The 27,911-nt window shown below is 40.2% G+C and overlaps 3 protein-coding genes and 1 long non-coding RNA gene across 10 annotated transcripts in view; 2 read left to right on the top strand and 2 right to left on the bottom strand.

The window, feature by feature from the left end:
• LOC116841097 (ankyrin repeat domain-containing protein 12) overlaps nucleotides 1-9,796 on the top strand; it is a 10,238-nt gene extending 442 nt beyond the window's left edge. The window contains exons 1-14 of one of the 4 annotated variants that reach the window (XM_032808635.1): nucleotides 1-1,651; nucleotides 1,731-2,065; nucleotides 2,396-2,672; nucleotides 2,749-2,997; nucleotides 3,091-3,518; nucleotides 3,593-3,842; nucleotides 4,057-4,997; nucleotides 5,093-5,653; nucleotides 5,942-6,351; nucleotides 6,672-7,007; nucleotides 7,097-7,173; nucleotides 7,333-7,487; nucleotides 7,704-7,774; nucleotides 7,876-9,796. The exon at nucleotides 1-1,651 is cut by the window's left edge and continues 442 nt beyond it. In XM_032808635.1, coding sequence (XP_032664526.1) covers nucleotides 1,401-1,651; nucleotides 1,731-2,065; nucleotides 2,396-2,672; nucleotides 2,749-2,997; nucleotides 3,091-3,518; nucleotides 3,593-3,842; nucleotides 4,057-4,997; nucleotides 5,093-5,653; nucleotides 5,942-6,351; nucleotides 6,672-7,007; nucleotides 7,097-7,173; nucleotides 7,333-7,487; nucleotides 7,704-7,774; nucleotides 7,876-8,040 — 4,506 coding nt within the window. In that variant the 5' untranslated portion in view covers nucleotides 1-1,400 and the 3' untranslated portion in view covers nucleotides 8,041-9,796. The remainder of the gene's footprint in view (nucleotides 1,652-1,730; nucleotides 2,066-2,395; nucleotides 2,673-2,748; nucleotides 2,998-3,090; nucleotides 3,519-3,592; nucleotides 3,843-4,056; nucleotides 4,998-5,092; nucleotides 5,654-5,941; nucleotides 6,352-6,671; nucleotides 7,008-7,096; nucleotides 7,174-7,332; nucleotides 7,488-7,703; nucleotides 7,775-7,875) is intronic. The other 3 variants (XM_032808636.1, XM_032808637.1, XM_032808638.1) reach the window with 3 other exon arrangements.
• A 340-nt stretch (nucleotides 9,797-10,136) lies between these two features.
• Nucleotides 10,137-15,265, top strand: LOC116841101 (cyclin-dependent kinase-like 4). 4 transcript variants are annotated; one of them, XM_032808642.1, is made up of 6 exons: nucleotides 10,137-10,383; nucleotides 13,102-13,291; nucleotides 13,935-14,282; nucleotides 14,447-14,713; nucleotides 14,805-14,963; nucleotides 15,089-15,265. In XM_032808642.1, the coding sequence occupies exons 1-6, from the start codon at nucleotides 10,316-10,318 to the stop codon at nucleotides 15,224-15,226; spliced, it is 1,170 nt and encodes a 389-aa protein (XP_032664533.1). In that variant the 5' UTR covers nucleotides 10,137-10,315; the 3' UTR covers nucleotides 15,227-15,265. The 4 variants fall into 4 exon arrangements, with proteins under 4 accessions (XP_032664533.1, XP_032664534.1, XP_032664532.1 ...); XM_032808643.1 differs by lacking the exon at nucleotides 10,137-10,383 and adding an exon at nucleotides 10,898-11,022; XM_032808641.1 differs by lacking the exon at nucleotides 10,137-10,383 and adding an exon at nucleotides 12,396-12,668.
• An 89-nt stretch (nucleotides 15,266-15,354) lies between these two features.
• Nucleotides 15,355-16,673, bottom strand: LOC116841102. The gene is made up of 2 exons (XR_004377492.1): nucleotides 16,336-16,673; nucleotides 15,355-16,178 (listed from the first exon to the last, which is right to left on the bottom strand). It is a non-coding gene; the product is annotated as an uncharacterized LOC116841102 (long non-coding RNA).
• A 1,695-nt stretch (nucleotides 16,674-18,368) lies between these two features.
• Nucleotides 18,369-27,911, bottom strand: part of LOC116841023 (SIN3-HDAC complex-associated factor) — a 12,929-nt gene continuing 3,386 nt past the window's right edge. The window contains 5 exon segments of the mRNA XM_032808503.1: nucleotides 18,369-23,799; nucleotides 24,513-24,678; nucleotides 24,900-25,077; nucleotides 25,520-25,673; nucleotides 26,118-26,222. Of these exon segments, the coding sequence (XP_032664394.1) occupies nucleotides 23,352-23,799; nucleotides 24,513-24,678; nucleotides 24,900-25,077; nucleotides 25,520-25,673; nucleotides 26,118-26,222 (1,051 nt within the window). The 3' untranslated portion in view covers nucleotides 18,369-23,351.

Genomic DNA, 27,911 nt, shown 5'->3' on the forward strand with positions numbered 1-27,911 from the left:
AGCACAGGAGCGACAAGCGTAGGCGCGCGCGCGTTCGCGCGTTCCCGCGCACTTTAAATTCGTTGCAAAGTCGAGCGCACGAGTCGAGTCGCGTCGAGTGATCTCGATGCGAGACTGCATCGCAGTTTCTTTAGTAAATTGACACATTATCTTCGCATTAAAAGGACGCGACGATTTTCGATTTGCATTCTGTTTGCACCGATCTGGATCTTGCAAACAATAAACACGTGATGTGTCGGTGCACGTAACTTCTTCGAAGGCGCAGATGAAATATTAACGATGCAACCAAACATCACTGAGTATACACCGCGAAGGCCACGAGAGAGAGAGGCGAATTATTAACGGGGCAATAACGATCGATGTGCGGCACGTTGAATCAACGAAATAACGATTTTCAGTCATCGCCGTGTTACGTGCGCATGAGTTCGTCGCGGCGCGTGTGTACGAACGGCGAGGCCATCGCAATCGCACGAAATGTAACGCTCCTTCTTAAACTCTCCTTCTTTCGCTACGCTTCGATCCTTTCATCGTTGTTATAACTGCAGCCGGGCGTGACTCTCTCGACTCGCCTAATGAGAAACAAGGCAGTGAGAGTGAGTAGTAAGGAGTAGCGCATAACAAACAAATACCGAGAATATTTGTTAAATATATCCTCTGACGAACAAGAGGCGTCCTCCATATGTATTCGCTAATACTCGCATTCTACACTCGCTCTCCCGAAAAGCGAGGAAAGAGAGTTATCAAACCGATGTGGGCAGTGCCTTTCTCGCCAAGGTTGATCTCGCACGTGAACAAGAAGAACAAAAAGTCCGCGACACAAGATAGAATTTGAATTTTCATCGGGTCAGTCGTGGGATTGGTGGGAATGTCGGGAATACTCGCGAAGGTCATACAATCCCGTCGGTTAAAACGACCCACACAGATCGGAGAGGATTAGAATTTGACACGTGGCGACCTTGTGCCAGTCATTATAATTCTTTATAGGTGGTCGCGTGTTTTGACCGTTGGTTTCTATGGTAGCGAGTGACCTGGTCAGTAGCCAGCACGTGGTCAGTAGCCGAGCTTGGATTCGGAGCGGAATATTTGGGTCGCACTGGTGGAACGCGCGCGCGCGCGTTCAAATATAGATGGCAATTATATCCGCGCGACTGTAAAATGACGCACAAAAGTCGTAGAAAAACAGTATCGAAATGCAGAGAAACGGCGCAGCCTGTCCCGAATGAAGACTGAATTACATGGGAGTGTAAAGTCGGGAGATATCGGTGTACAGCTACTGGAGCGTACAGCTAGAGGGAACGGGTGATTCCCCATCCTTTGGGCGCGATGGGCGTTCGATCCGTTGAGTAACCGAAAGATGCTTCCACGTGTGATCGGAATAGCCGCGATTACCAGAGACGGGCATGGACACTAAGACCCCGCCGATTCCGTTGAAGCTGCCGCAGGAGAAGCCTCAACCGAAGAGAACGGAACGAGTGGCCGATGTGTCCTTGCCACCTCTGACACCGCAGCCGCAGCCGCAGTCGCAGTCGCAACCGAATACGCATCCGAGTACCAAAAGCAAAGGCACGTCGCACTGGCCGCAGGAGCAACATTACGCAGGAGTTACCGCACAGAATCGAGATCGTCGCAAGGATCGTCGTAGACCTTACAGGTACACAGGTTGTGCGGTACGTCGCTGGCGATTCGCTGGCGTGCCTCATCAAGTGTGTGTGTGTGTGTGTGTGTTTCAGGGTGCTACAACTCGGCGCTACGCCTTTGATGCACGCCTGCCAACAGGGCAACAGGGCGAGAGTTTTACGATTGTTGAAGGAACAGGAGGCAACGATTGGTTACAGGGATCGCACATTGAGGAACGCTCTCCATTATTGCATGGACGCGGCAACCGGTGGTGCTGTTGCCGCCGCGGCACCGGAGCTGGTAAATGCTCCCGACGCTGAGGGTCACACGCCGCTTCATCTGGCAGTGATCGCGGGCGACACCCAACTGGTTGCGGTCCTGCTGGCGAATGGTGCTGATGTGAACGCCAAGGATCTGGAAGGACACAGTGTCCTTCATTGGGCTACTGGTATATTTCCTATTGCAGTCTATCCGTTCCATTTTATCTCCGTGATTTCTATCTCCGTGAGACGGAGGCCGCATATCGCCGCTCCTCCCGATCTTTCGGGTGGTCGGGTGGTGGTCAAGCGAGGTAAGGTCAGTAGGTCATCCTCGGTGACGCGATTCCGGTCTGCCGGCGATCACGCGACGGGGCCTGCGGTTATTTTCGGTTAAACTGAATATTACTCGTCGGCCAAGTTTATCGTTTATTCCTCTATTCTCTGACTCGCTAGTCCATTAGCAATCGTCGGTTACGTCGCAGAACGTGAGCAATTACAGGAGTTGGAACGATTTGCAGTTTGCGGAGAAGCGGAATGCGTTCGATTAGTTCTAGCGGCCGGCGCGCGACCTTCCACCGGCGATTTACGTGGTGGATCTCCGCTGCACTACGCCGCCCAATGTTGCGGCGCGGCCGCTACGGCCGAGCTCGCAGTTCCAAAGAAAGTCGGACTGAAGGTCCTTCAGACGCTTTTAGAATTTGGCGCGGATGTAAATGCAAAGGACGAGGACGGACGGCAGCCGATCTTGTGGGCAGCGAGCGCCGGTAGCGTGGAGGCCGTACTGGCCCTGGCGAGGTAGCGACGAAAATCATTCGATCTTTCTCTTTCATAACCCATAACGCACCCATAATGAACGCGCGCGCGCGCGCAGGGCTGGAGGAGCGGCGGCCGCGGGCACCTCCGACAAGGACGGTTTGACGGCGCTTCATTGCGCCGCTTCGAGGGGTCACGCGAGATGCGTGGAGGTGTTGGTGAATTTGTGCGGATCTCAGCCCGACCATGTGGACGATAATGGCTGTTCCGCGTTGCATTATGCCGCCACCTTAGGCCATGCCGACGCCACCGCACTTATTCTTAAGCTTGGAGCGGATCCCAATCGGCAGGACCGAAAGGGTAGAACGTAAGATTTTTTGTAGAACCGGAGCTCTCTCTAACACACACACACACACACACACACATCTCACGCGGTTGAAGAGTGAAAATTCGTTTTCAGACCGGCGCTCTGCGCCGCGGCAAAGGGTCAATTGGAGACCCTGAAGATTTTGATGCAGCACGGCGGTTCGCTTCACGCTAGGACCGTGCGAGGCACAGGGATCGGACACGAAGCTGTAGCATCCGGCCGAATCGAGTTGATGAAGTGGCTGGCGAAGAAGAGACCGAGCACGCTCGACGTCGCTACGCAGGACGGCAAGACTCCTCTTCATGTCGCGGCCATGCACGGCCATTTGGACGCGTGCAAGCTCCTCTTGGACCATGGTGCGAGGATCAACGCGGTTCTGCGAACCAGCAAGGGCAGTTCGATGACACCGTTGGACGCAGCCCTTTACAGAGGACACAGGGATTGCGCGAAACTGATTCAGATGCACGGTGGTACCACGGCGGCGCAGCAGCTTGGAGCGCGCAAGGTTATACCGAACAAAGGTCGGTCATCTTGATCACACGGTCTATATATGCTGTATATACGATTATACATGCATCACCGAGCATCACTTTAGTTTTTACAGCAAAATTCCGAATAAGACATACCGAAAGTAGTACCGCGAGCGACAGTAGCCCTCGTAGATCGAGCCGAGGACATCCCGAGCTCTATTATGAGGAACGTTGGACAGAAAGGAGAACACGGCGGAAAGGTAATCTGAGAAAGCTCGCACGTCGAGATAGTCGAAGTTTCAGCGAGGAGGAGATACGGCTGTCAAAGATGTCCTCGAGAAAGGATCAGAAGAGAACTCGCAGCGAATCAGCGCGGTAAAGTGCTCTTGCCAACAATTTCTCTTATTCAAATCTTTTTCTCATTCGCTTGATGTCGCTCGATGGTACGATTCACTCACAAAAGAATGTCGTCTCATAAATTAAAACGAGTGAAAACACTTTCAAATAAAATTAGTTTCCACACTGTCCTTCTTTTAATTATTACAAATGCATTCTCTATTCGACTTACTCTACTTAATCAAATCGACAGATATGACAACAACGGCAGCGGTGAGCGCAGTCAGCGAAGAAAGCGGAGCAGAGGAAGATCGACGAGACGCAAACACGAATATTCAGATTCGTCCGTCGAATCGGACTACTCGAATCGCGATTATCTTTACGACGATGAGAATGGCACGAGCACGCGACGACGACGACACACCGCGAGAAGGCGACCGGAGAAAGAGACGAATAAAGGCTCTAACGAAGCGAAAGTCAAAGATAACTCGAGGAAGGAGTTTGACGACGACGACGACGACGACGACGACGACGACGACGAAGACGATGACGACGACGACAACGAAAACGACGATGACCATCACTATCGCCGCCATCGCCACAGTGTAAGCGATGACAGCTTGGAAGTGATCGTGGTGAAGAAATCGCTGGAAAAGAAATGCGAAAAAGTTGTATCCGGGAGAAGATCCAAGACTCCTAGAGAAAGCACGAAGGAGACAACACTGACTAAATTACACAAACGTAGCTCTAAAAGAATGTCCAGATCCAGCAAGTCGAAAACGTCTGACAATGAGGAAGATACGACCGACCAAGACGAGTCGCCGGGCAAGGAAGAAAAGAAAGTCGGAGAGTCGGCGAGGCGTACTCGTCGCAGAACGTCGGATAAGTCAGTCGAGAAAGAAGGTGGAGGTGAAGACAAGGCTGACGAAATGGAATCTCGGATTATGAAATCCCAATACGGGATAGACGGGACGGATAGCACTAGTCAAGAAACTGTGGAGCGAGTAGTTGTGACGGCGATGGTTCATAAAGACCAAATACCTGACACTCCCAAGTCGACGCTGGAAACGTCGTTTCGTTCTTTCCCGAAGGAAATTAGTCCATCCGATCTTCCAGGAAACGAGACGGAGCTCGTAACAGTGCTCACCGGGCTGGAGGAGTCGAAAGCCGAAAAGGCAAACGACAAAAGAGAAGGTAAGAATTCAAGCGTGCGTAGGCAATTTTTTTGACAAATTACACGTTATCATCGAAAAATTAATCGAGAGTTGGCTATAGTAATCTTCCTCTAGGCCGGTCGAATACATCCGACGACGCACGAGAAAAACGAGAAACAACCGAGGAAGAGGCGTCCGATAAATCTTCCAATTTAAACATTGATGTTTCCGAATCTACTAAAAATCTCATCGCATCAAAGAAAGATATTTCCGAAGATAGAGAAAAAATTGAAGAGAAGCTTGTGATCCTGGAGGAGGAAAAGGATACTTTTCAACAAGCGGCGAAGCGTAGTACGGATCCGGAGAACGGAAGTACTGCCGGAAACGTTCAACCACTAGACGAGGAGACGATATCCTCGAATCAATTTGATGTACGCGAAAATGATAAAAATAACGAATTTTCCGATCCGATTGAAAATGTCGGATCAAGAGAAGACGACGACGACGACACGGAGACTTCGAAGAACGTGCAGGAGGATAAAAAGGAGAGAACGGACGCATTAACGTTTGTCGAGCAATCAGCAAACGACGGCAAGGATTTCAACGCGTCCCGATCGCGAATGGAACAAGTAACGTCACCGGAGAAATCGTCTCGCCATAAGAAATCTGACGATGAACAAGCGAAAGATGAAACAGGTAATTATATCCAAGTAAGTGCTTTCGGACCAAGGTATATTAAGTAGGCTCAAATCAAATGGTGAAAAGTGTACATTTACAAAGCAAGTTGCGTTCAATTGTAGCGACATTTGAAACGAATAACAAGTTGCTCGCAAATACTTGATATGCTGACGGAGAAGAAATACTCTGAAATACTTTTTCTAGACTATTTTCTTTATAGATTTTTATAGGAGAAGGAACTTGAGTAGACTAGGGGTGTATTAACAAATGCGTCTAACTCGGCAAACAAATAGATTTGTCTAACAGACAAGATTTCAGGAGGCAATGATTTCCGCTACATCGATGACAGTGGCTCGAGCTCTCCAAAACTTCCGAGACCGACCAAAACTCGACGCTCAAGGCCGTCCACAGGAAGAAATACGAGGACGGGAAGGTGTAAGGCACCGACGAAGAAACACTCGCTCGAAAGTTCAGAGGAACACTCGCCGGATCGAAGCGCGATAGTCGCCGTGATAGACAGTCCGGTATGGGATGAAGACGAAATAATCGAGAAGGAAATTAAAAAGACTCTCGGTAAGGACTTGGAACAAGAAGACAATGAAACCGATGTTGCGCGAGTTTTGCCAAGTACGAGCGAAGAAGAGCTAACACACGCATTAGCACCCAGTACAGGCTTGACTGTATCTAGAACTTCAGACCTCGATTCTTTGCCCCGGGTAAATGAAACATTTATATCTTTAGCTATTATTAGTGTCGAAATAGTTTGCTGACCCGCGGCAACTATTCGTAATAATCAGTCAGTTTGCTATGCTCTTATCTCGAGAAATTAACTCGAGAAATTGATCTGAGGAATGGTTTGAGGAGTTTGAAAAAATATGTTTTTCCTAGAGGGGAAGGGTATACAGCAGATTTACGACAATTTCTTGAATTCGCCATTTCTTCAACTACTCTTTAGATGATTCAGTTTTGTTAAACTTAATTAGAGCTGTTATGATGAAAATTCATTCATAAGTCGATCGACGCTGTCGATGATTAGGTGCTATCGGCAACTAGCAGTCGCTTAGTTAGAATCGAGAATCCAGAAGAAGGTGACCACCGGCCATGGAGGAAGCAACGTCGCGACAGCGGAGGCAGAGACAGTGGGATAGAACCGAGTCCCAGAGTATCGAGAATTCCACGGAGGAGAAACTCGAGATGCTGCCCCAACACGGCGAAACAGCAGGCCCTTAATATGGAAACAATCACCAGAGATGTACAAATTAGTTTGCGTCGTTACCATCTCGAGAGGAAGATCTTTTTCCAACTGATGGAACTCAAAAGGCTACAAATTCGTCATGGTAGAGCAAATGAGCATGTCTTGGTAAAGAGGCAGGTGAGAGGGCATGTGGTATCGGTATAAATAGCGTTTTTTCCAAAACACCTGCGCCATTAATTGTACGATAGCAAGGTGATCTCTTTCAGGTGGATGCCTTTCACAAGTCGGGCATGACTGGGCCTACCCTTGGCGTCGTCAAGTACGATCGGCCGTTAACGTTCAGGTTATTTTGCTCAGATATTAAACGCTTTTCGTACGGGATGTTCGATAATAGACATACTTGACGATGAAATATGGCGATTCTTTCTACTGAGTGTATCTATTACTGAGCACCCTGCTTTTCATACATCGCGCCTAACGTATACGAAATGATCGTTATTAGACAATTCGAAGCATTCCTGTACGAGCAACTGAGAAGATTGCAAGGAAAGCCGGCCACTCCGGATTTTTGTACCGAAGCTAAACAATGCACGCAGAGGACTCATCGTTGCCATCACGCGACCAGTGCTTATACTTCCGTTCCAGTGTACACATATCGTACGTTAACGTATCGTGCGCATCTCCTTCTCAACTTGCAATACGTACAAGCTTACGGGTGGAGAAATATCAATTTTAATCAATTAGAAATATCAAATTTAGTTTCAATTGTTGCGCATTCGTTAGATTTCTTGTGTTGAAGCTTGTATATGCCGTCTATATGTAGATCCCGAAAAGAGTCAGTGTCCATAGTGTGAATGTAGATTATAATTGCAGTGGCTGGAGGCGTCCCAGATCGAGTGGATCATCTTCCGAAAATAGAAAGTCGCGGCAGAGGACACATGACGGTAATGGATGTGTGATAATTGCGTTGTTTACTATTTACTCACCTATCTATTTATTCACGAACAACGTTAGAGTTCATTGTAATTGTTAATCATTTTATCAGGTGGAGGTGACGCACGGAGAGGAAAAACAGGTGATTGCGCTTCCAACTGAGAGACTGGATCGCACCAAAAAATACTTTGTCACATTTACCGTGAAAGGTGAAACTCGAGACATCGATAAATTTGGATCAGCTAATACGATACGAAGAAACGCAAAGAGCGTGTAATCATTTATACATGATCTTCCTGTGTATCCTGATGGTAACAAAAGTCTGTCTTAGCCCGAATCAACTATAACATCACTCATATTACTTTGTGTCTATTGAATTTTTCTCAAAAAGCAGCATGTGAATAATTTTAAAGCTACATGTTAATTTTATGAAAGTACAATTCCGAGAATAGAGTATTTTATTGCAGGTTTCCTTCTAGAATAATATAGAAAGGGAAGAGATCCCTTAAATTTACCTTTTCGTAACATTTTTTACTCGAAATATTGTATTTATTATGCAAGGAAGATGAAATTTAATTTTTTCCACAAAATTATTCCAAGAGCCACATATAAAACTGCCAGAAAAGACTATGTGTGTGTGTGTGTGTGTGTGTGTATGTGTACACAAAAAGTGTCCGTCCATAAATGTCCGAGCAAATATCTCGTAACTGGTTGAAATTACAAGAAAGTTTAATAAGCGAAATTTATATGGCTCTTAGTCAACTGAAATGCATGTAAAAAATTTTTTTTTACTCGTGACCTTTTCGAGTTATGAAGGTCAACGTTTTTTTAAATGGATACCTATAATTTTTTTGCATATTTACACAGGAAAGATAATTTGCAATCAAAATTATGCAATCAAAATTCGGTAAAAAATTGCTACTACGTATCGTTTAGCGATCCACTTTGACGTAATTGATATTCAATTCTTCGAAATGTACGACTCTTTGGTATTCTTCGTTCTAGATATTTTTGTTTATAGAGTAATTGTGCTTCATTTTCATTACACATACTTAAATACTACATCTCGAGCATATCATACTGTTCAGTAATTGTAAACATTGTTTTTGCGCACTCGTAATTTTCAATATAATACGTACTTATTGAAAATATATAGACGACTGACTAACAGACTCATACTACCCTGTACATAATATTTTGAAGTCTGTTATGTCGAACAGTATCACTGACCTTTAACTTGTCAAACTACACGACTGCTTGATTTGTAAGTAAAGTATTTGTATAGCATGGAATATGAATTACAGGGTAGCACGTAATGCTTGAGATATGTTTAAGTATGCGTAATGAAAATAAAGCACGATTACTCTATGAACAAAAATATCCAGAACGAAGAATACCAAACAGTCGTACATTTCGACGAATTGAAAATCAATTACATCAAAGTGGATCGTTAAACGATACGTAGTAGTAATTTTTTACTAAATTTTGATTGCATAATTTTGATTGCAAATTATCTCTACTGTGTAAATATCCAAAAAAATATAGGTATCCATTTAAAAAAACTACGTTGACCTTCATAACTCGAAAAGGTCACGAGTAAAAACATTTTTTACATGCATTTTGTAGCTGATTAAGAGCCATGTAAATTTTGCTTATTAAACTTTCTTGTAACTTCAACCAGTTACGAGATATTTGCTCGGACATTTATGGACGGATACTCTGTGTATATATGTATATATATATATATATATATATATTCACAACACTGAAAAGTAAATAGTCCGCCAGAAAAGTACTTGCTATCTCACTCGTACACACACGGATTATAAGTTTGTAACGCAATATAGTTATTGTTACAAACAGTTGAATAGCCGTGTGAGCTTTTAAATCTCGTGATTAGCCCAAAATGACGAATCGAGAACAAGAAAAGAGTAATGTTGAATGAAATGCATATATTCGACTCATACGTGTTCTATCCGTGTAATCAAGTACGCACACAATGATATTATTCTACGTAAAAAAATAAATGAATGATTGACTATAATTTAACAATTATTTCGTGCTAATATTTTTAACCTCACACATGTCCTCGAAAATTGAACAATCCCACATACTTCGTGTTCCTACAATTGCACGAATCTAAGTCAATGGTTAATGTGTCAGATCAACGCGTCTAAATTTTTCGTTCCAACATTTCATTGCAATCGAGATAGAAACTCGGGTTAGGTAAACTTGTCGAAACTTGGAATCAGTGTCGAAAGTAGAATTGGCAAAAGTACAAAGACGTCAGACCTGAGATACATTGGCTTGAAGGATTATCGATCGGGTGGTTGACGTGGTTTTAGGCAAAAGGACGAATACACGATCGGTGGGTGAGCTTTGGTGAAAACGTAGTGCTGCCATCAGCATCGGAGAACGTTAGTTTGACAATAGTTCGCGTCAACAATGTCGACGCTTCAAATGAGATCCGCTGCGATTGTCACAACGGTGTTGGCGAGGCTGCGACATGAATATTTCATTCATAGCTGGAAATTTCTGTAAAAAGCCTTCGAATGGACAAATGGCTTCAGGATAGGAAGCTTTGGCTGTTTGGTAGTACGCTACCATTGCTACCGAGGAGGTAAACACGAGTAAACATTGATTGCCGGTGGCCAACTAAACTTGAGACCGCAAATGTCGCAATTTTCCAATGAACGTTCAATGTTTCGTGATTCTCTCCGTGCGCGGTCTAACCAGTCACATTTCTGTGAAATAATGGAAAAGAAAACAACAATGAGGGGAAACTTGACAAAAATGTACATTAGATACGCAAGCGACGTCAAAGCAAGATAAGAAACGAAAGAAGAAGGGGAGAGAGAGAAAGAGAGAGTGAGAGTGTGTGTGGGAGAGAGAGAGAGAGAGAGAGAAAGTTCCCATTTTTTATTGCACAAAACGATAGAAAACAAAACGCTTCTCGCGAATCGTACAAGATTCACATGAAATTTAACATTCGTGCGAAAAATTCATTTCTGAGTGGCCACGATTCCGCGGACGATTCCGCTTTCGCGACGTCTAACTTTTAAAGGACAGTCTCGACCTCTTTCACGGTCAGAATACTTAAATATAGACGCATACAGGCAGCGTAATATCGATTGTCAATAATCAAGAGTTCAACGATAATGTAAAGCGACGTTTCTCTAAAGTGTTAGTACTATTCGGTATGTTCGCCGATAAGGGTGTTCCGATCAACGAGCTCCATGAATTCTATCCTGGGATTTTTGTACGTACTAATAATTCTTACTAACGAGTTCTTTTTTTACCGAAACATTAGATACTTACATGGAACACACATTGTGCGCCGACTCGACATCGTTAACATCGACCATTTTTCATTAAAACGTAGTACGTTCAGATTCGCATTTAGAACGGAGGTTTTGTATTTTTTCAAACACTTGCGAGCATTGCATTATCTTCTCGCAATAGAGAAGTAATCATTATGCGATATTCCAACTGCAAACTTGTTCAAGTTTTAAGTTTTTTATCTTTTTTCAAAAATGTTTATCTTTTTTGACGAATTATTTAAAGCAAATAAAGGAATGTCACGATATTATTTTAAATTTATATTATTATTTTTGCTCTTAATTTTCCGTATTATTTCTCTCTCTCTCTCTCTCTCTCTCTCTCTCTCTCTCTCTCTCTCTCTTGTAGCGAAATATAATACGCGACTTTTTGGGAAGAAATTTTAATGCTCAACCAAAATTCTTTAGACAAGATGACAATTGCAATGTACGTAGATAAACGTAGTAAAGTTAGCTTGTGAATTTGGCCATTTAAAAATTCACACCTTAAAAATTTGTCACATCCATCTCCGTAAACGTAACCTAGTAAAAACAGTCATGTCCCGCGCGTTGATTTAAAGTCTAAGTATATATCAATGATTAACATTCAAAATTTCTATCGATACTTGCCGCTAATTTTATCAAAGAAATATAATAATACGTGTATAAATGCAACAATATGGTAAACGATGTGAGATTTGCAAATTATCAGCAACATATACCACAGTGGTAAGAGCTTTTTATAATTCTTCTCTCTCTCTCTCTCTCTCTCCCTCCCTCTCTCCCTCCCTCCCTCCCTCCCTCCTTCCCTTTTTCAAACAAAATCGAAAATTATATATTTCAACATTTATCGATATATCATACTAACTATAATATCAATACTCGATAGTCAATATATAACTATATTATAAGAGAACATCATTCCTCGCATATCTCCATATCGTGATAAAACGCGACACATTAAACTTGTAAATAAATAAGCATGTGACATTCTTACGAATAAAACGTAAAAAATCATTCCACAATTTCGACCAATTTTTATCGAACGAAATTGTCATCTCCGTTTTACTATCAATGTCGAATTACTTGGAACCTGCAACAATAGTCGAGTAATCTCTCTGGTCTTTTCCATTAATCGAACGACAGCCAAATAACACACAGTCCACTTGCCCGTACTAGATCATGTAATTACACGCACTAAATCGATATCTCGTTCGCGTCCGAGAGTTAAATGATAAAGAGCATTCGTATTTGATCGAACAGCTCTTTCTCTCAGTCTTGATGGAATTTATCAATCTCGGTTCCCGTTGTGCTGTCATGTTACGATAATGCCATTATATGAGCATATGAAATTTTGACCGCTTTCGTGAATGGTTTGCTTGACGAGAATCGTGCTCGCGCCTGCGCCGAATCGCCTGGGTTTGAACAAAACTTTCTCTCCTTCTCTTCCTCTCTCTCTTTCGTGGGGTAGCTTGACCCTTGGTCATCTATTGGAACAGAGAGACAGTCTAGCCGGTACTCTCTGTCGTGATACTATGCTTTTTACGCAACAGTTAACATCCTTGCCATGCCTTGCCAAGTATAAAAAGTGGGTATGGAAAAGTTGGAAAAATTCGAAAAACTTTAAAACGTTAATGCTTTTTTCCTTCTCTTTGAAAAATTTTTTTTAATACTGTGCTTGTAGAAACACGATTCGTGAAAGATTTGTACACATTTGTGCACGTACAATGTGGATTCAGTGTTCTCGGCAACTCGTGCAGTAATGATCGCCGAAAGAGCGAGAGATTAAATAGATTGGAATGTTTGTTGATACGATTTCATGTTGATTTTATACATGTGATTTTATGCACGAGTTGACGCTTGAACGACGGAATTATATACATTGACGTTACGTCAAGACAGTGGAAACGTAACAAAAGCACTCTTAATAGAGGCAAAGAAACGAAGGAAAGGGTAGCTTCGTTTCGCTCGGTGAAACATATAAAGAGAGATAAATTTTGTGACAAATAAATTTTGCATAGGTCTCGGGCGCCAAGCAAAGCTATGGAGCGTTACGAACGTTTGGCGCGGCTCGGCGAGGGTAGCTACGGCGTTGTCTTCCAGTGTAGGGACCGGCAAACTGGAAAACTGGTGGCAGTAAAAAAGTTTCAACAGACCGAAGATGACCCCCTCATACGTAAGATCGCGCTACGAGAGATACGTCTCTTGAAGGTCAGTTTAAAAAAGGTCTAACGTTTAAAAAAGAAATAAAAAAGCTCCATTTAAGAAGTCCGCGATAATAATCAGAAGAAAGCGTATACAAGTTGCGTCGAGCTTCTCCGATGCGCAATCGATCTTTCTCAGCGAACAAGCTTGCCAAGAGACGCGTTCTCGGAGATCATTGACCTCCGAGAAAGCACGCTTCGACACGTCCATCAACGCGGCAGTTGAAAGCGTTCCGGCAAGCTTAATCCGGGCTTGTCCCGTAATTATCGCTCGTAATTGCGACCGATTCGCGATCAGTCCGCTGTCGTCGGACACTTGCACACTTTTTGAGAGAAAGAGAGAGAGCGAGTATTTACAGGAAGCTCTACCATTGGGCTAGAGTCACCGTAGTTGCCGAGAAGTAGCCAACGGTCAATACCGCGCGGCGGTCAATATCTTAGCGTGTTCCGTTCTCTGGCGCGGCCTTACGTTATCGTTATCGTTGTATAACAAGTGGCCGCCGCGCTACCAAACCAAACGTATGCGCATTTAAATGACCCTTCGCGTCTTGACATTTCTCGGCCTGAAAAGAGTAACCCTTCTCGTATTAGCACACCTCTCCTACAGAGCACGTAAAAGCGAAACAATCGATCAGATAATTTTTCCGTAGAATCTCAAGCATCCAAATCTGGTAAATCTTCTGGAGGTCTTTAGACGAAAAAGGAAGCTACATCTGGTGTTCGAATACTGCGAGAACACACTGCTGAACGAGATGGAAAAATATCCTACAGGCTGTCCTGACCTCACGACCAGACAGCTAACCTGGCAAATTCTGCAGGGCGTAGCTTATTGTCATCGCCTAGGATGCGTTCACAGAGATGTGAAGCCAGAGAACATCCTCATCACCGCCGAAGGCGTGGTGAAGCTGTGCGACTTTGGATTCGCACGTATGCTCAGTCCCGGTGAAAACTACACAGAATATGTCGCGACTAGATGGTACAGGGCACCCGAATTGTTGGTAAGACCCCAATCTTAAGATCGACACTCGTGTAACGATATTAGTCGGCATTAACCGGGGAATACCTGCGCGACGATTCTACAATTTTTCTTACAATTTTTACGAACCGTCAACGTAATAGTTGCAACGGTTCGCGAGCATAAAGCCTGCTTTTCTCCGAGCAGGTTGGGGATACGCAGTACGGTACTCCGGTAGACGTGTGGGCGATCGGTTGCGTGTTTGCCGAATTGATACGAGGCGAAGCCTTATGGCCAGGAAAATCCGACGTAGACCAATTGTATCTGATAAGAAGAACACTGGGTGATCTCTTACCGAGACACATGGCCATCTTTCAACAAAACGAATTTTTCGCCGGTATCACTCTTCCAACACCGCAAACGCTCACACCTCTCCAAGACACGCTACCACATGGCGATAACAATCCTTTACAGGTATATTGTAATATTAGACTCACTCGAGTCTGGGGTTACGAATTACTACGAGTCGTTACGTCGGACTCACCGTCCAACTTTTCGTCAACAGCTAGATTTTCTCAAGAAATGTTTAGACAAAGATCCGAACGGAAGGTGGACGTGCGAACAGCTGCTGCGACATTCTTATTTTGACAATTTTCACTACAAAATGCCGGATGTCGAAATGGAAGAGTTTGAAAAATTGAAAAAGTATCGAGAGCGGTCTCGAGTAAGTACCGAGTGATCGGTGACGTGTGTACGTGTGTATGTGAGAGAGAAAGAGAGAGAGGGAGGGAGAGAGAGAGGGGTACATTCAGCTCTATGGAGATTACAAGTATTTTGTTACGTTTTCAGAATACTAATTATAGCCAAATGGTGTTGCCGCAATTACCCAAGGCTGGCCCTTCTGTTCATAGCCAAAGTGAAAATCGGCCCAAAAGCTCCTCCATACATCAACAAAATTTTGACCACCTACCGACTATAAGAGGTTAATCGTTCTCTGTGATTGTACATATATTTTCTTAAGCTTTTCGAGAATACTTGCGTCGATCTGTGAAACATTAGAAAACAAAGAGAAAAGGGAACGAAAAGGAACGGTTATGGTTGTTATCTTTTTACAGTTTATTCGCACATTTCCTTTTTTAAGAGGAAATTTTCAAATTTATTTTATTTCAATTTCAATGATTTAGATTTGCGTTTATATCTACACGTAGAAGCAAACGCGTGCAGTTCATATGTATATCTCTTACAATAAAGAGTTTTGTATAAAATAAATCATTCTATCACAACTATTATGGGTGCGTTCGGAAAGCGCGCTATATCGTCGCTACGTGTCATTCAGTCTTTCTACATATATACAACATAGATAGAATGATGTGTTAACATAGACGGAGCGCAAAGTGCGATTATAGACGAGGGGCTGTGAAGCCCAAGAGATAAGAGGTTACATCGTCGCGGCTATCATGATGTCGGAGGTTTGTATCTATTGTCTATGTATAAAAACAGTGACCGTCGCCATCATGGTATGACAACTCCATTATAATATATACAATCATTCCCCTCACTCATTGGGTTTCACCCCACAATTCGCTCCGTCAATATATTCTTACGTCCATGCGTGCAACAAATTTCACTGATAGTGTGCTCTTGAGAGTACACCCTATATAACACGATATACCCTACAGATATTTCTATTTAGTATATCTCTTAAAATATTTGATCAATGGATGATCGTGTCTTTCATTTGGCGGTACGTAAGTTTGTTGTAGCGTGTACCAACCTACATGTAGCCCTATAAATAATGGTACAAAGATCCAGCAGGTAACGCTTCGTGACTTATTCACGGCAGGTAACGACATGTTGAAAACGTTGTCTTCCAATGATAGATATGTCACGAATTGACGATAAGCACTCTTAGCTTGCTGTACCGTTACGTTTTATCCATCTAAAAGCTCAAACAGGAAGATCTAAGTGAATCTTCAGCTGGCTTGCATGCTGTGTCAGGCTATCGAACCGAACCGCAACGAGTTCAAACGCGGAATTTTTCTATCATTACATTGCTAGTTATTCAACTCTTTGTCAATTATAACATTGCTACTTACAAAAGTCATATATTTTCCTTCGAGAAGTCTTGCAAATTACTCGTCAATCCACTAAGGTTAGACCTTGCGACACTTCAACAGAGAGCGTCCGATCGGAAAGTACAATGGGCATGAACCAGGCACATTTTATCGTTACCACCGCGAAAATGCGCCTAACGAACAGCAGAGGCGCACTTTGTTAGATGACGTCTCGAAAATGCATTTAACTCTGGCCATTGATATCAGGCTGGTGACCGCTCTCATACTTCTCTCTGCATGAATCATAAATTGCAAAGAATAATTCCAAAATCTCCATTACGGATCGCCACCGTTTCTACTAATAGCATTGGTCTGTTCTTTCCAGCTGCACTGCTGAACTGGTGCAATAAGTTAGAGTGAGAAAACATATACTTGTCTCCCTTTAACTTATTGCACCAGTTCAGTAGTGCAGCTGAAAAGAACAGACCACATGTTCGACTGGCTCTGGGTTAACCCACTCTGGGTTATTCAGTCTACGTTTATTGGTCGACCAAGTACTTATAAGCTTTATGATTGGCTAGTAGAGACTTTTGACGTCATTAATCGCTCTCGGAGCGATTAACCCAGGGCCCTTATGGCTCCTACACATAGGACGCGGTAATGCTTGCCGCGCGACGGAAGTCCGCGCGACAACCAATCAATATGTTGTTTTTCCGTAAAAGCTAGAAAGTTATTACGGAAAGCAGCATATTGATTGACTGTCGCGCGGACTTCCGCCGCGCGGCAAGCATTACCGCGTCCTGTGTGCAGGAGCCATTATTCTTGGAATAGTTGAGTATACGTAAGTTTTATTGCGTAGGTTTAATCATACCATAAAATAGCTGCGCAATGAAAATTACGTATACACAAAAATTTCAAGAATAGGAGCCCAGGGCCAGTCAAACACGTTATTAAATAGTCAAAGATTGCATCAGCAGTGCAGCTGCAAAGAATAGGCCTATTGCTTCTCTTTAGAAGAAAAAGCTCTCATTGGATTTCGCGCTCATCATGTCTGATGGTATTAAGGTCATTCTATATTAGTTGCAAGCCGATCGCAAACAGACGCTATTCTTATTGCGACAGCCAATTAGAAGCATCAATGGTGTTATTGACGCTTCTGACTGGCTGTCGCAACAAGAGTTGCAATCGAATTGCAATTAATGTAGAACCTTTAGATACCTTTAGATAGTGTTAAGGGCCATCTACAATGGAGAATTGTATGCTGCAGCAGTAAGAAATTAACCAATCACAATCGATTATTCTTGTAAAAATCCAGTATGATTGGTCAATTTACGTCTTATTGTTACGGCGTACGATTTTCCATTGTAGATGGTCCCTTAAGCTGGCCACACACTTTCCGTAATAGTAACCGTAAAACGTAACGTAAGAATTGACCAATTACGATCGAGCATTCACAAAATGGCGACCTTACAATTCGATGATTCTCAACATGATTAGTCAATTCTTACGTTACGTCTAAAGGTACCAATACATGGGAGCGTTCCAGCGTCGAGCGTTAGTCAATCAACGTATCAGGTCCTAGAAGTATACTTGTAGTTCTTGCGGAAAGTGGCACGTTGATTGGCTACCGCTTTAACGCTCGACGCTCGATGCTCCCATGTAAAGATACCTTAATGCAAGATTCACACTGAAATCTATGAAGCGTCTTCTACAATGGCAGCAGGAGTAGTAGTAAGAAATAAGCAGTAAGCAAATTGACCAATTCCATTCTCACGTTTCAAAAATAATCGATTGTGATTGGTCTATTTACTTACTGCTTATTTCTTACTACTACTCCTACTGCCATTGTAGAAGACGCTTGAGAGTATTGCTTTAAAAAGAAATAAGAGCTCTCATTGGATATCGCTCATCGCTCGTCGCTAATCGCGTTAAGTTTGAATCTAGCATTACGGTTACTGTTACGGAAAGTGTATGGCCAGCTTTAAAAGTGCAAGCAATGCGAGCAAACATTAATTATACGTGACAACAGTCAATTTTTCTATGATTCTGAATGGAGAGGACTCAAACAAAACAAATTACAAATAAATCGGTTTATTACAAAGTTGTACATAGATATAAGAGAAGTGGCATAATTCTTTCCTTATCTTACTATAAAAATCCTCTTGTTTGTTTCGTAATTTGAAATCTCAACAAGATATCGATAACCGCGAATATAGAATAATCATAATAATAATCCCTTAAATAGTAAATATAATTGTACACGATAGAACAATATCTCTAATAGCGATTATACACAGTGTGGGACTTGGAATAGATATTTTTGTTTTCTATACATACATATATATACAAATTGTGTGTGTATATATATGCTGTGTATATGTGTGTGTGTGTGTGTGTAACCGACACTACTTATTATCTTAATTACGGCAGTCGTCATCGTTAGTATCCTGCTATGCATCCATTTTATCTATTATAAATAATCTCGCACACACGTACGCATAAATAACATATAGTTATTCTTACATATGTTTGTGTGCGTGTACGCGCACGTTAAGTTTACCCAATAAACAGTTCACCTAACGCACATACACATACACAGAGCGCCGTAAATAAAAAGTTACCCAGGTAGCAAGGTGACGTCATTAAGATATCATTAAGACATCTATGGATGTCTTAATGACGTCTCAATGACGTCTTTAGACGTCACCTTGCTGCCTGGGTAAATGTATCAATCAGTCTCTTAATCGTTTTACTTTTAATATTTATGCAAAAAGTTAAATCTTCGCCAATATTTCTTACAAAAACTTTCGGAAGTTATCAACATAATGGAATTGAAGAAAGACAAATGAATTAATCGTGTTACGATTTAAATCTACATGCGCATACAAGAGCATTCTTTCGAGGACATCGTTACTTTATGTTACGTAATTATACAATAAAAATTAATTTAAAAAATAAGCGCATTAAAAATCAATCTGTATACAACTCAAATTAACTTTCGAGAAAAGACATCTCCTTTTTCGATCATTCATAACTCGAGAACTATATATATATCTTGAAATTTTCGTAAAACAAAAAAAGAAAACAGATCGACAATGATTTGATCGAAGAATTTTGAGAAACATTCGGTGAAAATAGGATACTCTGTGTATACAGCATATTCCCGCGAGTTGAAACAGTATCTTATAAAAGAAGAAATCGTGTCCTTTCGCATCAAGACGCTCTCAACACGCTGATGAAACAATAAGAATTTTTTTGTGTCAATTCGCAAAGGATATACGCAATAGCCACTGTGCGTATCGACAATTGCCAATGAAGTGCTGATGGACATTTCCAGGACAGACTATTCTCAATCATTTTAATCTTGCCATGTAAGTGTAGTCAGTTTAAAAATACACATTTGAATGAATTTTCGATAAAAAGAAAAAAGTTAAAATACAAATTTAATATTTTAATTTCTCATTATTTATCTCTAAAGCTTTTCTTAAACAGATATTAATTTATATATATGTATGTGTGTGTGTGTGTGTGTGTAATTTTACTTTAGATTTTTTTTGTTTTTACAATAGGTTGAAAAACCATTTCTTTTGAAAAAATAAAAAAGGTTTGTTTGTCCATCGCAACTTGCACAGTTGTCTTCGCGGATATATTTACATCACACATTATATCTTCTAATCGATAAAATTTCCACTTACAAATTTAATGGTTCCCCATTAAAATTTCAATATCTCTATTACATATACAGACACACACCTTGTCGCGCCATGTTTATCCTCTGAATTATTTTCTGTAACATATCTCTAGTGTAATATCGCACATATGTTTGTTTAAATTAATTGTAAGAACGAGAAGCATATATAAATAATTTTTACATAATATTATTGCCAGACTTGGTTGTTGTTACTTATCACTTTTTATCAATGTTGACGACCGCGATATTTTTTCCTTTCTCTGGCAGTGTTAAAAAAGAAAGAAGATTACGAAAACGAAGATCACTGACCTATGTACGCAAATAGGGTGCCTGATATTAAACATGTAAATAATTCGAAACATGTTTCAATTTGAGCCACTCCAGAGTTCCACTGCATCGCGCACCTCAATCTTCTCTAATTTATATCTTGACAACTATTTTATGTACGTGTCTTTTACAAAAGAACCTGTCTATTCAATTTGACGCAGCACCTTATTTAAACAAGAGTGTTGTTGGCACGATAATAGTCAGACACCCTGTACATATGTATGTGTACATAGAAAAGATATTGCAAAAGTAACTTACAAAACAAATAAATTAAGAGAGTGGAACGATATATCTCTCATTTATTAATCCAGGCAGGTTCGTAGCGCTTATTTCCGATATTCTTCTTTTTTTCTTCTCTCATTGCTTTACATATATTCTGTATATAAAAATATATGATAAAATCTATGTTCCCTAACAATCTCCATTTATCAACAATGGATATCTAAAAGAATTTTCTTCTCTTTAAATTTTAAATTCTTCATCAGTCTCTAACTGTATAATTGAAAATCTCTTCCATTCTTAAAAGATGAAATTTATCCATAAATTTGTTAAAGAGAGATGTTTATTTAAAAGCTTTTCTAGAATTTCTTTACTTAAAAAAATTTTGGTCTTTTAATTTTCCATTGTTCATCTGTAACCATGTCACTTTGTGCAACTTTATATATATATATATACACACATACATACATACATATATATACATTTATATATATATACGTATATAAAATTTACGATAATATATATACACACACATACATACACGCATGCTTGCACATGTGTTAAAAAATATATATATTTATATAATATGTCCTACATAAGATTTTCTTTTAAAAAATGGAGATCAATTTACATTCATACTGCGGAACGAATTAATATCTTTTCGTACTTAATACACTTTAAAATAAATTATATAAATGAAAAATAATTTTGATCAAATGCACAAAAGAATAGGGAAGAAAAAGAAAAATTACTAAATCGAAGCGCCACGATCCAACCTCGATCGTCGCATATATATATTAGCTATGATAAATCATAATAATAATAATAATAGCAACGATGACGATGACAATGATAATAATAACATAGTAAGTCTACATATAATTACCGGTTTTGTTCATAATGAAGAGATCATAAATCCTAGTTCAAAGAAGAAATGTACAAATATATTCACACGATCCAATATGGGAGGAGGCAATCGTTCGATCAACATCACGCCCCACAACGGATCGTACAGCGATTTCGATGTTTGTTTGATTGTTGATGAAAAAAACTGTTATCCCTTGCTCGTTTCATTTACGTTAATCGTAAGAGATTGTCGGTGAACTTTCGGATCGTTTCGATGGGCAATTTATATAATTTATAAACACCAGTGTTATTCTTCTCTGATATTCGCTTAGGAATAACTTAAAAGATTAATGACTCGTAGCTTAGCTTAGCTGGACGGGATCGACGATGTGTTTATTGCACATTTTTCTTATACTTTCGCATTTGATCTCGGATCCAGTATTTAAGCCGAGAGTCATTAGTTTTGCATTTTTTCTCTCTCTCCAATAACTACGGTTCAAGAGATCCGTGCTTTTCCACATTCAGGGCAATTTATGAATTCTAAATATCTTTCTCTACATCCGAACTTGCATGCCGAAAAAATTATTACTATTTCTTCACGATAAATTATCTCGATTCTGAGAATGCTCAATCATCACGAATCCACGAATCGTGGCACAGAGATTTTAAAATATATCACTAAACGAGTTCCGTTTCAAGAATCGTTTGTGCGTGAAAAAATGTCAAGAATTTCCCAAAAAAGCAACTCGATGAGATCACAGTTGCGGTTTTCTTCCTTTTTGTTCTCAGCAGGTACTCACTTGTACGTCCTTTTCTTTTTAGCCCGTCTTTCCTCCCGCGTTCAGCACTATGCGGCGAAAATCGGAAATGCTCGTTCTCATTTATCAATTGGAAACAGTTTTCAATTTCAAATTTCGATAAGCATCGAAAAATCATCTCCGACCATTTCCCTTGGTTGACCTAACGAGAACGTGTCGCATGTCATGTATCGCGGACTCTATGATGCACAAGACCGCACATGAGATGAGATGAGAACTGAATAAACTCGGTGCTAAACGCGCAATCGATGCATGCTCAACCTTCCTTTGTCAACTAGGAACTAACAGTTTTTATATACTTAATTACTCTTTTCTCTCTTTTAAATTACCTCTATCATCTAGGATTATATTTCTTAAGATCCGATGGTCCAGTTTGCCAATCTGATTGCCATGTTTGCGTTATGTGTGTATGAATTTCCCTATCTAAATAGATTCATTAATTTCTCCTAATACTGTCTAAATACATGCTAAAAATCGACTCTAACCATTTTCATATGCATTTATTGCTATCGACCTGTCACTGGTTATCGACGATCGCTTTTAATCCAAAACAATCAACACTTTCCTGTGACACGTCTTATCAACAGTTTAAAAACTTCGGCGTCGAACATTTTAAGAATTTTTTCCTTTTGAACTATTGAAGATAATATAATTTTAAAGATCATATGTTGCGAAATTCTCAATCGATTGTTGAATTAATTTTCGGAATTGAAGAATTCCAAAAATTACGATATGAATTGAAATTTGTTTCCTTAAAGTTCCTAAAAAACAAAAAAAGTTAAAAAAGTATCAAAATTTCTTAAAATTGAAATTTTTACAGTTTAGTTTGAGAAATTAAGATTTTACTCTTAGAAATCTTAAAAATTGTTAAAATCAAAATTTCCTTATCTTTGTCGTGTTTCCTACAATTGAGAATACCAACAAATTTTCTCTTAAAATTCCTCAAATCGAAATTCCCTTTTTCCCCTATTAATTTTGTCTCTCTTAACTTTGGACCCTGGCGAAAATCGATTGGCAAATCTTCAAATGCATCCCTATGGTCAAGAACAGCCATACATATGCATATGTGTGTGTATGTGTAGTGTAGTGGTGTGTACGAGTACGTTGTGTATGGATAATGAGAAAAGAATAAATTAGCGCTCTACGAACAGTCGGCATTAATTGGACGACATCGACTGGATCTGAGGCGGTGGATCAACTGCGATGTCGCCATCGACTGTCAAGGATTTACGGGACATCTGGTCCATCCGTTGGAGCAACTTGATATCTTGCTGACCGTGTTTGCCAGTCTTGTTGCCGCTATCTGCACCCTGATTGGAGCATTCATCGTAACCAGAGTCGGACGATGAATCGCTGAAGGTCGTTTTAGCGTTTTGCTTGGAGGAAACGACGCTTGCCTCCGGCGGCAATTCGACGCTGTACGCCGGACTAACGGACGCAGAATGGATGGGGCTGGTAGCTTCCGATGCCGACGACGAGCCATCGCTACTACATTGCCGTTGTCTCCTGACGGCCAGACAACCCACGCAGGGTTTCAGTAAAGAAGGATCCACGATCACCTCACCATAAGGACCCTTGAAGATTATGCCGCAACAGATGACCTCTCTGTGAAACCATAGAATTATCATCGCTTGAATCTTCTTTAAAGGAGTAAAATAAATCGAGCAATCGCAATTCTTAACAGTAGAATAATATTTTCTCTGTGTAATATCGTTAGAATATTAAAAAAAAAAGATTATGTAAGTACATAAAAATATTAATTCAAAATTATTTCATACTTTTTAAAGTTTTAAGGTTTATACTTTTAAGGTTTTCGAAGGGAGTTTGTTTTTCTTTTTAAAATGTTTTATTTGATTGTTAGGCTCTTTGCCATTTATTTGATGTAGAAAACCAAGACTTCGACCCGCTAAGACAGCGCTTTTCAAAACCGCCGCTTCAATTTCTTCGATTTTGCCTCTGATTGATTCATATTAATTCACATCTCATGAATAAGCTTTATATTTTGACATAGGTGTGCGTGCATGCGTATGTAGATTCTATCCTATTCTATTATAAAATCATACAAAGCGTTCTTCTTTTAATCAGACGCTATTCCTCCAAAAGTTTCACAATTTTAAACAATAATTTCAAATGCTTTGCAATTCTATCGGCTCGAGAAGATTACGCAAATATGAAAAATCTTGAGAAACTTCTCTTTCTCTCTCTCTCTCTCTCTCGCTCATGCTTAATCAAGATTAGATAAATTCTAAAATTTATTTTTTACGATAATGAGCAACTTTATCAATTGTTGTACAAGTCGAACAAGATGTTAAGATTACCTTTTAAAATATGACAAATCAATGAAATCATTAACATGACCCTGTTCCGCTTCCGTGTTCTCAATAGGTGGTACATCCAATTGTTTCTCCAGGATACCATCACTATCTGAAGGACTTTCTGATCTACTCGAACCTTTACTGCCTTCTTCCACAACACTGTAATATTCTGCAAAACCAAACATTCAACAATACTAACATTAGATAAACAGATAACAAATGTTACTTCTCCAGGACTCTTGTATCAAATGACCAGGTTACTTAATATAGAACTTAATAATCTTATCACCACTCATAAAGAGCATTTAGCAATCTTAATTTATAACATATATACGTACGCGTCTCGAGAAGTTACCTTTAAACAATTAAATCCAACGTGGTTATACTAACCATTCAAATCGTCGCACATGATTGGACTATGCTCGCGGTCAGCTTCAGTCTTTATGTAAACATGTTTTTTTTTCACAATCTTCTCGGTCTTTTCCGGCTTATCCTTCACCTTCTTCTTATTCCTTGACTTATATTTTGTTAGCGACTTAATACCGGGACCAGCTCGCGCATCCACTACCTGGAAATAATTATATTCATAGACAGAGTATACACAGAAGAGAAGAAAAAAGAAACAATCTATCGTCAAGATTACTTTATACATGAATATTGTACAATTATTATTTCAAATAATACAAGTACTTATAAATCATAGATTATATCAACAAGGAATTATGAATTTATTAAAAATGCACTAAACATATAATATATATTTATATACCAGATGCATTATTTCTAAATTTTTTGGTTAATCACAAATTTGTTCGACAAACTCATTAACGGAAATATCAAAAGCAACAATATTTTCTGTGTTCACATTTATCATGATATTCATTCAAATACTAGCATACAACTCTACAGCTATAATATAGTACTTTAAATCTCAAATTGGCAAGCACAGTTGGCAATCGTGGACGTTTTAGCATCATTGAGAAATAATATTTATTGCAAGATATACTAACGTGTCGCCAGTCGCGAGTCATTCCAGCTGGTAATTTTTTCCATCGCTTGACCAAAAGAACACATGCATTGCATATTTCACCAGTACGTCTTTCCTGCAGTTGAAAACACTCCAAGAAATCATCTTCATATTTTTTACTATCTGTAAACCTCGAACTGCAAATATAACAAAACAGCATGGGTAAGTCTATTATGACAAAATAATAATAATATAAATATATATAGCAAATTATACTTTAAATAATAAAATAAAAATAACAAATAAGGCTCAAAGATCCACTCGAATACAGAAAACAATTCTTTCTTTCTTTCTTCCTCCCTCTCTCTCTCTCTCTCTCTATTTGCAAACATATTTTTGCATCAAATTTCTTTAAATGTTTCTTTATCTATTAAAACTTGATTAGCATATCTGAAGAATAAACTAAATCACCAAAATAATATTGTTAATTTTTTGAGGTAATAAATGTTGTTGTTAAGAATACTATATTATGTGATATATTTTTATATCATTTTATCTAAGGAAAAAGCTTACTTGAATAATGCAAGTGTCTACATTAAATTTGTAAATTCAGTGTAAATTCGTTTGAATAGTTCACTTACCTGCTAGATTTGGCCTTACAGATACAGCAGCCAGTACTAGAACGATAAACCTTGGGCTTGTGAAAATTAAACATCTTGCCTGTTCTTTCTAAGTCACTATCGCTTCTGTAATTTAATAAAAACAGAGGGGAATATGAATAATGAATACGTGTATGTATCATATAGTATAAATGTATCTTAATATGAGCCTGGACAAAACGCGAAATTGAACAGTACAACACGTGCCTGAAGTTCGGTGATGAAACAGAGACAACGTGGTAGCCAATGAAGTCGTATGCAGAGAACTCATTCGAGGCAGCGACGAGCACGAAGATACCATCAAACGCGTGTCAAAGTTATCTCGGTAACAATCACTGATTTCATAAAGCATGTGCATAACCAACTTCATTTCGTTTCGTCGCGGGATCGCGAAACAGAGAGAAAGAGAGACAGAAATTCGAAGTGTGCTGTCGATCTCGTCTCTGTAATAGAAACATGCACTGCTTTAACGACAATCGATGCTCCGTGTCTCCCCAATCAAAATTGATATTTATCCCTTTGCTGTACTGTCTGTATTTTCAAGCTGTCTTCTTTTCTGAAATAAACGATGTCACGTTGCCAAATGGCAACGACGCCGATTCGGTCACTTGTCCTGTTTGTGAGATGCGGCAACACTCTTTCGCTTCGAGATCCTTTTTGCCAACTATTTCCAAGTTCTCTCCAAAATTAAGAAGACTTCTTTGCGAAAAAATGCCCCTTTATCGCGTGAACGCGCGACACACAATAAACTCGCTTTCAGAAAACACCCGGTCCCAATGAAGGCGCGCACACGAAAGGACGCGCAGTGACGTTCCGCCGAGCCACTAGCAATGTTGTTAGACGAGCCCCCTTTTTTTCACGCATGCGTATTTAAGGTGGCAGCACAAGCCAACACGATTCGCTTGATTATCTAAAGGTCCTGTGTATGGCTCCTATATTCTTGTGTGGATGCCCCTAAAAAGTTATTTAAGAATTTTTGAAAAATCAATAAGCACGCGCGTGCGTGTGACAATAAAATGGAATGTTACATTCTCTGCAAGTTTGGCCGCTATAAATAACTTATCAAGTTCGTTGTACAACATTTAATGTTGATGCAATGTATGGTATAAAAAGCTTTATGTACTTCAGAATGGTGAGCTAGTCAATCATCCTTGAAATTTATTTTTGTCCAAACACAAATGCACAATCCATTTGTTCAAGCACAAATCTTGAAATGTTATATCTCGTTTGTTAATAACTCTTTTAGCAATTTGATAACATTTGGATCCGTGTTGCACATATGTTGCACGAATTAACTTGCCTGCTTACCTCGTCGACCCTTATTCTCTAAGTTAGGTTCCACCGAAATATAACATTCGCTTTACATACGTATACGTCCCTGATGCTGCGGCGCGCATGCGCGAAAATGGCGCTCTCATTTAATAACACCGGTTGCTAGAGTCGCCCGAGGCGTTATAGGATGGCGCGCTTATTCACTCGTCATGCCGCCACATTCCGCAAACTTCACGTGGTACGCAAGCCGGCCGCAGCGTTCCGCGCGAGATAGATGTATATCTATGTTATTACATACAATGTCATCTTGACAACAGAAGTTTCATCAAACTGTGAGGACATTACTTTTTAATCAATAACAATCCATAATGATAAGACAATAGATAACAATATTTAAGAAACTGAATAATCGAATAAATACTTGGCAATTTTTTGGATTTTTTCCTATGTATGTATTCTCTCTCTCTCTCTCTCTCTCTCTCTCTCTCTCTCTCTCTCTCTCTC

The sequence above is a fragment of the Odontomachus brunneus genome, unplaced genomic scaffold, assembly GCF_010583005.1.
Source record: "Odontomachus brunneus isolate Ranch 3 - 2012 unplaced genomic scaffold, Obru_v1 Obru_scaffold_013, whole genome shotgun sequence".
NCBI lineage: Eukaryota > Metazoa > Arthropoda > Insecta > Hymenoptera > Formicidae > Odontomachus > Odontomachus brunneus.

Coding starts and splice junctions, on each gene's coding strand:
- LOC116841101 (XM_032808641.1), top strand. CDS start 12,451: ATGGTTTGCTTGACGAGAATCGTGCTCGCGCCTGCGCCGAATCGCCTG. Junction 12,669..13,101: donor TGCCTTGCCAAGTATAAAAA/GTGGGTATGGAA, acceptor AATTTTGCATAG/GTCTCGGGCGCCAAGCAAAG. Junction 14,964..15,088: donor AGTATCGAGAGCGGTCTCGA/GTAAGTACCGAG, acceptor TTACGTTTTCAG/AATACTAATTATAGCCAAAT.